Source organism: Schistocerca gregaria, chromosome 6 (genome assembly GCF_023897955.1).
Source record: "Schistocerca gregaria isolate iqSchGreg1 chromosome 6, iqSchGreg1.2, whole genome shotgun sequence".
Lineage (NCBI taxonomy): Eukaryota > Metazoa > Arthropoda > Insecta > Orthoptera > Acrididae > Schistocerca > Schistocerca gregaria.
The window spans coordinates 442,588,471-442,601,201 of NC_064925.1; the positions used below are offsets into that span (position 1 = coordinate 442,588,471).

Consider the following 12,731-nt stretch of genomic DNA (forward strand, 5'->3'; position numbering starts at 1 on the left):
AATTATTTCCTTTTCGTTCATTAGTGGAACTTTTGGATTCATTATCAGTGGTACCCCTTTCCTGTCCAGTGTTGTTCGTGAGTGAATGCTCAAAATAAGTTTTAATTTTTCCAAATTGCAACCCTGTTCGATTTAATTACCTTTTAATTTTAGTAGACTTTTCCATCAGAAAGGTCTGCTGTACACTTTCTTCCTACTTATCGGTATTATTTCTTCGGACAAGATAGCCTTATCCGATTAGTAAAAATCCATTAGGCGTACACGAGATCCAAGGTCATATTTTATATCGCAAGCAGGGTAAGCCGATTAGTAAGTCCCATATAGAGATTTTCATAGACAGTTATAACATATGCCTCAGGAGAGGATACAACGTCTTTACGACAGGCTTACCAGCCGGATGAGTGCGTGCATCTGGGCCACAGTGTGTGCCCCATTATACTGGTAAGTGGGCTCATTCTTTGTTCTTTTCTTTGTTAAGTTAATTTTATTTATGACAGAAATTGCACCACGCACTCTCTAATCGTCACGTTCGATTTTGTTCCTTCCTCCAATTACAGATGTTACACTGTTTTTGTCAGACACGCCCATACTTTGCAGGGCAGAGATGTACGTACCGCAGTTTCCGGACGAGGTGTAGGCGCGGCCGTTGGCGCTGGAGCTGAGCGCCCCGCTGCGGCTGCTGCCGTGTCCGGGGATGGTGTCGGAGCGCCAGAGGACGCGAACGATCTGGTAGTAGGCGACCGACATGAAGAGCAGCGGCAGCGTGTACAGCAGCAGGCTCTTGGCGCCGTGGAACACCATCTCGGAGTCGTAGCTCCAGGTGCTCTCGCACTGCGTCAGCAGCACTGAGTCCCAGTCGCGGCCGCGGGCTCTCAGCACCACCAGCTCCGGGATGTCTGCACGCAGAGCACTCACTCTCAGCAGGTGTTCAGATTGTACGCTCGAAAATGAAACAGTCATTCAGCCCAAACACTGAGGTCCATCCAAAAAATATCTGTGTAGAGAGACGATCTACACTACTGACGCTTAAAATTGCTACAGCATAAAGAAATGTAGATGACAAACGAGTATTCACAGGACAAATATATTATTCTAGAACTGACATGTGATTATATTTTCACGCAATTTAGGTGCATAGATCCTGAGAAATCAGTACGCAGAACAACCACCTCTGGCCGTAATAACGGCCTTGATACGCCTGGCCATTGAGTCAAACGGAGCTTGAATGGTGTGTCCAGGTACAACTGCCCATACTACAGTTCATCAAGAGTAGTGACTGCCGTATTGTGACGAGCCAGTCGCTAGGCAACCATTGACCAGACGTTTTCAATTGGTGAGACATCTGGAGAATGCGCTGGCCAGGGCACCAGTCAAACATTTTCTGTATCGAGAAAGGCCCGTACAGGACCTGCAACGTGCGGTGGTGCATTATCCTTCTGAAATGTAGGGTTTCGCAGGGATCGAATGAAGGGTAGAGCCACGGGTCGTAACACATCTGAAATGTAACGTCCACTGTTCAAAGTGCCGTCAATGCGAACAAGAGGTGACCGAGACGTGTAACCAATGGCACCCCATACCATTCCGCCAGGTAATACGCCAGTATGGTGTTCACCCCGATGTCGCCAAACACGGATGCGACCTTCATGATGCTGTAAACAGAACCTGGATTCATCCGAAAAAATGACGTTTTGCCATTCGTCCACCCAGGTTCGTGTTGAGTACACCATCGGAGGCTCTCCTGTTGGAGATGCAGCGTCAAGGGTAACCGCAGCCATGGTGTCCGAGCTGATAGTCTCTGCTGCTGCAAACGTCGTCAAACTGTTCGTGCAGATGGTTGTTGTCTTGCAAATGTCCCCATCTGTTGACTCATGAATCGAGACGTGGCTGCACGATCCGTTACAGCCATGCGGATAAGATGACTGTCATCTCGACTGCTAGTGATACGAGGCCGTTGGGATCCACCACGGCGTTCCCTATTACCCTCCTGAACTCACCGATTCCATATTCTGCTAACAGTCATTGGATCTCGACCAACGCGATCAGCAATGTCGCGATACGATAAACCGCTATTTCGATATGCTACAATCCGACCTTCATGAAAGTCGGAAACGTGCTGGTACGCAATTCTCCTCCTTACACGAGGCATCACAACAACGTTTCACTAAGCAACGCCGGTTAACTGCTGTTTGTGTGTGAGAAATCGGTGGGAAACTTTCCTCATGTCAGCACGTTGTAGGTGTCGCCACCGGCGTCAACCTTGTGTGAATGCTTTGAAAAGCTAATCATTTGCATATTACGGCATCTTCTTCCTGTCGGTTAAATTTCGCTTCCTGTAGCACGTCATCTTCGTTGTGTAGCAATTTTAATGGCCAGTAGTGTACGTCTATACCCTGCAAAATGCCTTTAAGAATGTTTGGATGAATGGATCGATGGATGGATGGCTGGGTGAATAAATGGATGAATGGATTTAATATTGGGACATTCAACAGTGGAGACAGGTCACTGGAGTCCTCTGCGATAAAAAGATGCCTCAGTATCTAAAGGCAAAAGTATATAAACCATGGTACGCCCAGCAATGTATGGGACTGATGCAAAGATTTAATGCCGCGCCGATCACCAACGAAGTGAGGGAAGCCCGTCTTCGCTACCACGGCCACGACATGAGAAAGCAAGACAACTCAGTTGCAAAAACAGCGCTCCACATCAACCCGGGAGGAACATGACCACCAGGAAGACCGGAAAAGAGATGGACTGATAATATCAGGGCAGACGTGCACGTTGTTGGCTTAAGACCAGAAGATGTCAACGACAGAGAGAAATGGAGGAGATATAGCAAAACAGCAGACCCGTCAAGTCGGGGTTAATGTTTGGAAAGACAGAGATTGAGTAGTAGGGTCATCAGTAATCATTCTCAGTCAGCGGTACGAATAGTCAGTACACGCAGACGGAAAAAACACCAAAAAAGTTAGTAAAGTAGAGTAATGAAATTAGGGAAATATATCCGTCTAGTGTAATATTTCTGGCTTAGTCAGCCATCGTATTAGGCTCCAAAAAGCTGTTCCCAGAGCAGTGGAGATGCAAGAATTATGCAGATGACGAATTATGGTGTGAGGTACCTGTGACAGATGTTAGATTCGGTACCATTCCCGTGAGAAAGACCGCCTGCATAATGCTACTGTTCTGTGACTGGGTGCTGTGTTCGGAGCAAGGGCGCCAAAACGTTAAAGTATAGTTATTATTATTAGTTAAACTATTCATTGGAATGACTTCACTTTTTAATATAAATATCTCTCAACAGCTGACTATCAATCACTCATTTTAGAATCATTAAAAACAATTTAAATAAAAAACGAACGACTGCTGAAATTGTAGACGAAGCGTTCGGGTCACGCCTTTTCTGGTATGGCGCGCGAAGTGTTTCGGGCTGTTCGTCCTCTGGATTATGCAGTCTAGACGAACAGACATGTTGTCTGTCGTAGGATGTGTTTCCAATTTTTATTTAAGTTCCTGTTCGTAACTCTGGATTAGACAGTCGAGAAGAACAGACATGTTGTCTGTCGCAGGAAGTGTTTGCCAATATTTAGTATTAAAAGATTCACTCCGGTAGTCACGAGGCACAGACATGTGCCACAAACCGTGTAAAGATACATTTTCGTAAACATTGTGTTTGATCATGTACTTTGCTGTATCAGAAAGTGTTGTATTAAGATCATGTAGTCTTCTCGTGTGGCTGTATTAAAATACGAGAGTAGCATCCCAAAGAAGTGATACATTATTTTAGAACAGAACCTCGCTAAAAGTCAGTTTCAGCCTCAAGATACAGAACCTACGACCTGCGTGCTGTTTTCTGCGCTGGGGACATCAACTTGAAGACAGCAGGTTAGTGAACTATAACAGAACCTTCGTATTCCACACAGTGCAATGGAAACAACTAGGCGTCTCACGTGTACTGCATGCACAGAAGAAATGTGCTCAGTGACACCTCATCTGCAGTAATGCAGAGGAGGTAAAGGAGGATGATCGTTGTTAACATCAACAATCAATTCATTCTTCCTTTCTTCCCGTACACTGTCTAGGTAACATATATAAGTGACTAAAATTACAAGATCTCAGATTAATGGAAGCGCTAAATACGTCAGTGAAAATGTGGAATGCTGGTACATTATTAAGCAATGTAACTACCAGTGAATTGAATACAAACATGTTCTTGCATTGTGTTGCATAGGTGTCGAATGTCAGTTTGTGGGATGGGGTTCAACGCCTGTCGCATTTGGCTGTCAGTACAGGGACGATTAATGCTGTTTGTGGATGTCACTGGAGTTGTCGTCCGATGATGTCCCTTATGTGCTCGATTAGAATCAGATTCGGTGATCGAGCAGGCCAAGGCAGCAAGACACTCCGCAGAACACGTCGGATTACAACAGCTGTGTGTGGGCCAGAGTTATCGTGTTGCAAATCACCCCCGGGACTGCTTTTCAAGAATGACAGCAGAATAGGTCGAATCACCAGACCGATGTATAATTTGCAATCAAAGTACGTAGGATAAACACGAGAGTGCTCCTGCTATTATACGAAATTGTACTTCAGGTCATAACTACAGGTGTAGGTCCACTGTACCTAGACGGTTGCGTAAGGCACTCAACTGGCCTCCTTCTAACCAAACCACGGCACTGGCGCCGAGGCAGAACCAGCTTTCATCATAAATACAATAGACCTCCACCCTGTCCTCCAATGAGCTCTGGTTTGGGGTCAGTGGAATGCATGCTACAGGGGGTCGGGCTCTCCTTGAAGTTACCGATTTGTGACAGCTCATTGTGTCACTGTGGTGCCAACAGCTGTTCAGAGAGCTGCTGCAGGTGCAGTCCGATGCGCCAGAGCCATAAGTCGAACACAGTGGTCTTCCCTCTCGTATTTCCACGTGGCAGCCCGGAGACCGATCATCTTGCTATCGCACTTTCTCGTGACTCCGCTGCCAGCAATCACGTACAGTGGCTACATTCTTGCCAAGTCTTTCTACAATATCGCAGAAGGAACACCGAGCTCATCGTAGCCCTATTACACGACCTCGTTCAAACTCGAGGTGGTGTTGATAATGGCGTGTTTGTCGACTTAGAAGCATTCTTGACTGATATCAGCTCACCACATCCAATCCCAAATGTAGCGAACGCTCACGACAGCGTGTATTTAAAGCAAACATGGTTTACATCAACTTAGTCGCGCTGCTACGCCACTCTTATGCGACCGGCGAGAAATTCGAATAGACAACATCTTTCAAACGTTGAAGCAAGCCTATTATCTTTCATTTACATTGCACGACTATGTCTTGGTGCTGCGATTTTTTCCCATCAGTGAAGTTATATTTAAAAGTAAAACCATTACGTATACAAACACAGTCTTGTATGCCGAATGCACCATTGCTTTCTTTCTTTTCCCTCCTACAGTTTTCACTCTGTACAACTCCCTCCAGTTCTGTGGAAAGTATTCCACCATATCGTAGCACATGTCGTATCACCCTCTCCCTTCTTCTTCTCAGTGTTTTCCATATGTTCCTTTTTTCGTCGATTCTGCAGGGAACCTCTTCATTCCTTATCTTGTATATCTAATTTTCAACATCATTCTGTTTTGAAACTTTCCTAGCAGATTAAAACTCTGTGCCGGACCGAGACTCGAACTCGGGGCCTTTGCCTTTCGCGGGCAAGTGCTCTACCAACCTTTCTTTCAAGAATGCCAGTCCTGCTTGGTTCGCAGGAGAGCTTCTGTAAACTTTTGAAGGTAGGAGAGGAGGTACTGGCAGAAGTAAAGCTGTGAGGAGGGGGCGTGAGTCGTGCTTGAGTAGCTCAGTTGGTAGAGCACCTGCCCACGAAAGGCAAAGGTCCCGAGTTCGAGTCTCGGTTCGGCACAGAGATTTAATCTGCCAGAAAAGTTTCATATCAGCGTACACTCCGCTGCAGAGTGAATATCTCAGTCTGAATTATTCTGTTTGTACCACATCTCAAATTCTTCGGTTCTCTCCTGTTCCAGTTTACTCACCATCCGTGATTCTTCTACCGTACTACGCTGTGCTCCAAATGTATATTCTCAGAAATATCTTCCTCAAATTAAGGCCTATGTTTAATGTTAATAGATTTATTTTTCCTGCAAGGGACCTCCTTGCCCTTGTTTGTCTGCTTTTTATGTCCTCTTTCCTTCATCAGTAATGTTATTTTGCTTCCAAGGTAGCAGAATGCCTTGACTTCGTACACTTCATGATCACCTATTTTGATGTTAAGTTTCTATATATTCTGCTGCTTCTGATTACGTTCGCCTTTTCTCTGTTTACTCTCAGTCCATACTGTGTACTCAGTAAGTTGCTCATTCCACTCAATAGATTTTGTAATTTTCCTTCACTTTCACTAAGAATAGCAACATCATTAACACTTTAATTGGAGCACTTCGTTATTGGGCTTCTAATCGTATCTCTTAAGCTTACTGAAAATAATAAGAGTCCTTTTCACCAGACACAATTTGCTTTTGTTTATAAATCATCTTTTGTGGTCATTCTGGAAATATGGAAACATAGTATACCTATAGATGTTGGTATCTGTAGTTTAAAAACAGTACTACCTGACAAAGTTGGCATACAATTTACTCAAGGTATTTTTGCCTCTTGTTTACATATCTTGCAAACCATTGCTTGTTGCTTCATTGTGAGTGGAGGTTAAGGTTGAAAGTAAATTGGTTGCACATTCATTCATGGCTTTTTATATCCTCCTTTTCATGATGCTTTGATGTTTGTTCCACTTCATCTCACTTTTGTAAAACATCAAAATACAAATAGGAGTGGTTTTGTAGTTTGATGTGTGCAGCACTCTCAGTATTCGCTCTTGTGTCTTCTTGCTTTGTGTGGAATTCTGCCCTGTGTTGGTGATAGCTGGGCATTTGATGATTTCATTGTTCAGCTTTGTTATTAGGTTTCCTTTGTTTTCAGTGTTCTTGACTATTTGTGCTAAGTATGCATTTCCTTTTGGTAGACATGTGCGTCTAATGGTTCTGTGTGTAGTTTGTGCAGCATATACCTAAGTCTTGCTTGTTTGTGTAAGTGTTTGTGGCTTGATGTCCGGTGTATTATTGTGTCTGTTGTTGTGAGTTGCCAATATATGCCGAATATGTGTTTGTTGTTTTGAATCTTCATGCTTATGTTCAAGAAATTTAACTGTCTGCTTTGCTCCTCTTCTGTTGTAAAATTTTCTTTTTCATGCATACATTTTGTGTCTGCATTTAACCGGTCAATTTTACTGCTTGGTTCATCTATCACATTCAGGATGCACTCCATCTAATCCAGTGCCAGACAGTGTACTTATATCAGTTTGTTACATACAGTTAATTACCAAGAACAAATGAATACCACAGTACAAATAGCCACAAACAATAGATACAAAGAAAAAAGAAAACTTAGTAACAAGGCTGCGCAAAGAATCAAAATGAAAAAGAAAGGAGCAATTACCCAACTTTCAGCAATACAAGGACAGCCTTCCACGCAAACAAACATACAAGGCACAAGAACACGAACACACAGTGTGACAAAAGAAAAAAATGTACAGTGACAAACAACCACAAGTTCACACATATAATTTCATAATATCTAATACTTTCAGAAAGCGAAACATAAAAATAACTCACCAAAGGTACAAAGACCGTGTAAGAGTCTGAAAGTACAGGACAAACTTTCACTGGACACTTACATCAACACCAATATAAAATTACTATCAGGGACACAGAAATGGAAATTTTAATTATAAACAATATAAAACACCTTTTACCCCACAAGAAAATTACCACATTCATAAAGTCATAACAGAAAAGGGAAAAACACACAAATGATCAGACCAATCAAATACCAAACCATATGGACATATTATGCATCCATGTTTTCACAATGATCACCAAAAATGCTTTATAAATTAAAGTGAAAAGAGTCCAGTGAAAAATGATCTTTAATTATTTGCAGTAAGTTTAGTACGAAAAACCACTAACAACTGATAAAGACTTTAAATACACAATTGCAATCATTAAATCTTGCATGCTGGGTGTTCCGAAACATTTTTGTTTCCTTTTCTTGTTTTAGTGGTTAGTCTACTGACTGTTTTGATGCGGCTATCACGAATTCCAAAACCAAACTAATCGTCACCTGTCGCATCCTCAGTTTTCATTTGCATAATTCTGTATTCGATGAACCCTCTTCCACGCACTTAAATGTGATTTGCGGAAGATCGATATAGATAGATGTAGATTCTTGTAAGCAACTTGAACGCATGAGCCATTATGCTGGGTGTGCGATATCTCTTGCACCTGTCTGCTTTTGCTATCTTCGAGATTCTGTGGATGATGTTTTGCCGATAGTCTGCTGATATGTCCCATGCTTCGTAGGTTGTACACACGAACCTGAATAGTCGTTTGGTTTCCATTTCCCCTAATGATCTTAGAAATTCTGAAGGAATATTACCTATCCCTTCTGCCTTATTTGTCACAGTCTTCCAAAGATCTGTTAAGCTCTGACTCTAATACTGGGTCCCCTATTTCCTCCATGTCGATTCCCATTTCTTCTGCACTCTTTCCATGTATCCGCTTTCTCCTCTGCTTTTAACAGCGTAATTCTTCTTGCACTCTCAATGTTGCCGCTCTTGCTTTTAATTTCCCCCGTCGTTGTTTTGTCTTTTCTGTATACTGAATTAGTCCTGGCGACCGTTTCTTTTTCGATTTCTTCACATTTTACCTGCAGCCATTTCGCATCTGCTTCCCTTCACTTGCTACTGATTTCATTCCTAAGTGACGTACTTCTGAATTTCCCTGGCGATCTGTTGTACTTCCTCGTTTCTTTGACCGGTTGAAATACACTCCTGGAAATGGAAAAAAGAACACGTTGACACCGGTGTGTCAGACCCACCATACTTGCTCCGGACACTGCGAGAGGACTGTACAAGCAATGATCACACGCACGGCACAGCGGACACACCAGGAACCGCGGTGTTGGCCGTCGAATGGCGCTAGCTGCGCAGGATTTGTGCACCGCCGCCGTCAGTGTCAGCCAGTTTGCGTGGCATACGGAGCTCCATCGCAGTCTTTAACACTGGTAGCATGCCGCGACAGCGTGGACGTGAACCGTATGTGCAGTTGACGGACTTTGAGCAAGGGCGTATAGTGGGCATGCGGGAGGCCGGGTGGACGTACCGCCGAATTGCTCAACACGTGGGGCGTGAGGTCTCCACAGTACATCGATGTTGTCGCCAGTGGTCGGCGGAAGGTGCACGTGCCCGTCGACCTGGGACCGGACCGCAGCGACGCACGGATGCACGCCAAGACCGTAGGATCCTACGCAGTGCCGTAGGGGACCGCACCGCCACTTCCCAGCAAATTAGGGACACTGTTGCTCCTGGGGTATCGGCGAGGACCATTCGCAACCGTCTCCATGAAGCTGGGCTACGGTCCCGCACACCGTTAGGCCGTCTTCCGCTCACGCCCCAACATCGTGCAGCCCGCCTCCAGTGGTGTCGCGACAGGCGTGAATGGAGGGGCGAATGGAGACGTGTCGTCTTCAGCGATGAGAGTCGCTTCTGCCTTGGTGCCAATGATGGTCGTATGCGTGTTTGGCGCCGTGCAGGCGAGCGCCACAATCAGGACTGCATACGACCGAGGCACACAGGGCCAACACCCGGCATCATGGTGTGGGGAGCGATCTCCTACACTGGCCATACACCTCTAGTGATCGTCGAGGGGACACTGAATAGTGCACGGTACATCCAAACCGTCATCGAACCCATCGTTCTACCATTCCTAGAGCGGCAAGGGAACTTGCTGTTCCAACAGGACAATGCACGTCCGCATGTATCCCGTGCCACCCAACGTGCTCTAGAAGGTGTAGGTCAACTACCCTGGCCAGCAAGATCTCCGGATCTGTCCCCCATTGAGCATGTTTGGGACTGCATGAAGCGTCGTCTCACGCGGTCTGCACGTCCAGCACGAACGCTGGTCCAACTGAGGCGCCAGGTGGAAATGGCATGGCAAGCCGTTCCACAGGACTACATCCAGCATCTCTACGATCGTCTCCATGGGAGAATAGCAGCCTGCATTGCTGCGAAAGGTGGATATACACTGTACTAGTGCCGACATTGTGCATGCTCTGTTGCCTGTGTCTATGTGCCTGTGGTTCTGTCAGTGTGATCATGTGATGTATGTGACCCCAGGAATGTGTCAATAAAGTTTCCCCTTCCTGGGACAATGAATTCATGGTGTTCTAATTTCAACTTCCAGGAGTGTATTTTCTTCTGTTATCCAAGGTTTCTTCTCCGTTACTTTCCTTGTAACTATCTTTATATGCCCAAATTCTTTGACTGCTCTTTTTAGAGATATCCATTCCTCATCAGCTGAACTCCTTGGGGCGGTATTCAGAATCGTAGTATCTAGAGCCTCAGAGTAGGTGAAACGCACATCATCACTCCTCACAATTTTAGTATGCCTCTTTTGTCCACGTTATTCTTCCTGACAATTATCTTAAACTTCATCTTGCTCTTCATAATTACTAAATTCGATCTGAGTCTGTATTTGCTCCTAGATACACCTTTTGGTCAAATAATTGATATCGGAACTTTTTTGCTCACGTTGAGGTAATCCAATTGGTATTTTCCTAAGTTTTTTTTAGCCTTTTCCAAGTATAGCTTTATTTGTGATGAGAATAGCCCAGTTACAGAACCTTTAACGGTGATCAGTTCCTGCTCCAAGTTCCTCTTCACAATGAATTCTACTGCCTATACTGATCAGATCAAACATCTCTATCTTCTTTCCGTTTCACTTCACTGATGGTTACTACATCTACTTTAAGTTTTAGCGTTTCCCTTTTCAGACTGTCTAGCTCCTCTATCACATTCAGAGTTTTGACATTTTACTCCCATACTCGTAGAATGTTACCTTTTTGTTGGCTTTTCAGTCTTTTTATTATGGACACCCACCACTTAGTGTTCACATCTTCGACAACCGAATGGCAACTAACAATGATTGCTTTGATATGTTAAAAATCACCATTTTTTCAGTTGTTTTTTCGATCGCCATGCCGTTGATCAATGTAATCCTTCCGCCCTTTAGGAGACTTTCCCATGTCTTAGGTCAGAGGAAGATCCAATCTCTTACGGCTGCTCTTCCGCCGTCCTGATTGGATGTTTGACTTTACACGCCGGAAATCATTAGTCGCTGACCGATGTCACAATTAAAGTGCTCTACTTAGAAAAAAATGTTTCGAGGTCAGTGGGGTTTCACAAACTGTTGATCAAACACGCTTTTCTTCATGAAATATAGTATTATGTTAAAAACATCCTCAGTGTATTATTTTCTGTAAGGATACAGTCTCTTTTCTACATTCGATATTGATTCGGTGTTCAAATCATAATTTTTATATGAATAAAAGGTTGCAATTACTCATTCGTCCTTTTGAAATCTGTATTTCCTCTCATCTAGTCATAAGTTTGAGGGTGCACTTTCACTTCAGTTCAGAAAAATCACCATATATTCGCGTCGAAATCTTTTGATCTTATAGTTAGCTAAATTCTGCAAAACACTTCACTACTGATCTGGCAAGAACTGCATGTTTATCTTAGCAGAATTGTGAGCGATTATTGTTCACTTTTGTTCACTGTTGTTCACTTTGTACCTCTTGTCTTTTATGTGAACACAGGGTGCTTCAGATAATGTGTGTTTCTCTGTAACTTACAAAATAATAAGTGAAACAAATATTTATTTAGGTAGGTGAACGTTATTTAGATGTTATCCAGAGTGTTATTGCAATGAGTCCTATTTTTTATCACGTACATAACGCTGTTTTTTAATAAATGGTATTTAAATCAGTTTAAATACAATTTCTATGAATTTTAGTTAGAGTTAGAAATGTTCAAATTTTTAAGGGTGGATCTGACATGTTGTACATAAAACTGATTGTGTTACGGAGTGACGATCTTCATCAATGCACTGTTCGAAGTTCAGTTGGACTGAAGACAGTATACCTACACTGCAGATCAGAATGCACAAACAAAGTAAGTCTGGTCCACCGAGGACACTGACGTGGAACAAACACGGAGTTGCTTTCTGCGAGTGGTCCGTGAATAATTTGGCTCTGCATGCCTTACAAAGTGTCATGGCCTCTGATGAACCCACGACCACAAGTTATGGTGCAGGGAACTGTCATAAAATACATAACTAGACTCCAGAAAATCTTATATGGGTACGCCACGTCCCTCGCCCAACGAGTTGGTCCATGTGTGGTGGGGAATCCCTGGAGACGAAATCATCGATCCACACTGCTTTGTATGTACTCTGACAGGTCAGATGCACCGAGTGTTTACAATGAGGTGACAAAAGTCATGGGATACAATACGCACATATGTAGATGTCCGTAGTTGCGTGTAGGAAAGATTTAGAACGGCAGAGCATTGGCGGAGCTGTCGTTTAAAGTCACAGAATTCACGTGGAAAGGTTTGCCACGGGAATTAACAGACTTTCAATGGTGATTGGAGCTATACGCCTAGGACGTTTCCCTTCGAAACCGTTAAGCAATATGCCGACATCCTCAGTGGCAAGAGTGCACCGAGAATACCAGATTTCAGGCATTACCTCTGACCTCGAATAGCGCTGTGGTCGACGGCCTTTACTTAACGACCGAGAGCAAGGACGATTGAATGGAGTTGTGAGGACTATCAGAGAAGCAACAT

The 12,731-nt window shown here is 43.8% G+C and overlaps 1 protein-coding gene across 1 annotated transcript in view; it reads right to left on the minus strand.

Annotated features, from left to right (window-relative positions):
* The window catches only part of LOC126278905 (orexin/Hypocretin receptor type 1-like), a 1,200,512-nt gene that overhangs the window by 98,837 nt on the left and 1,088,944 nt on the right, over window positions 1-12,731 (minus strand). The window contains exon 5 of the mRNA XM_049979179.1: window positions 615-896. Within this exon, the coding sequence (XP_049835136.1) occupies window positions 615-896 (282 nt within the window). The remainder of the gene's footprint in view (window positions 1-614; window positions 897-12,731) is intronic.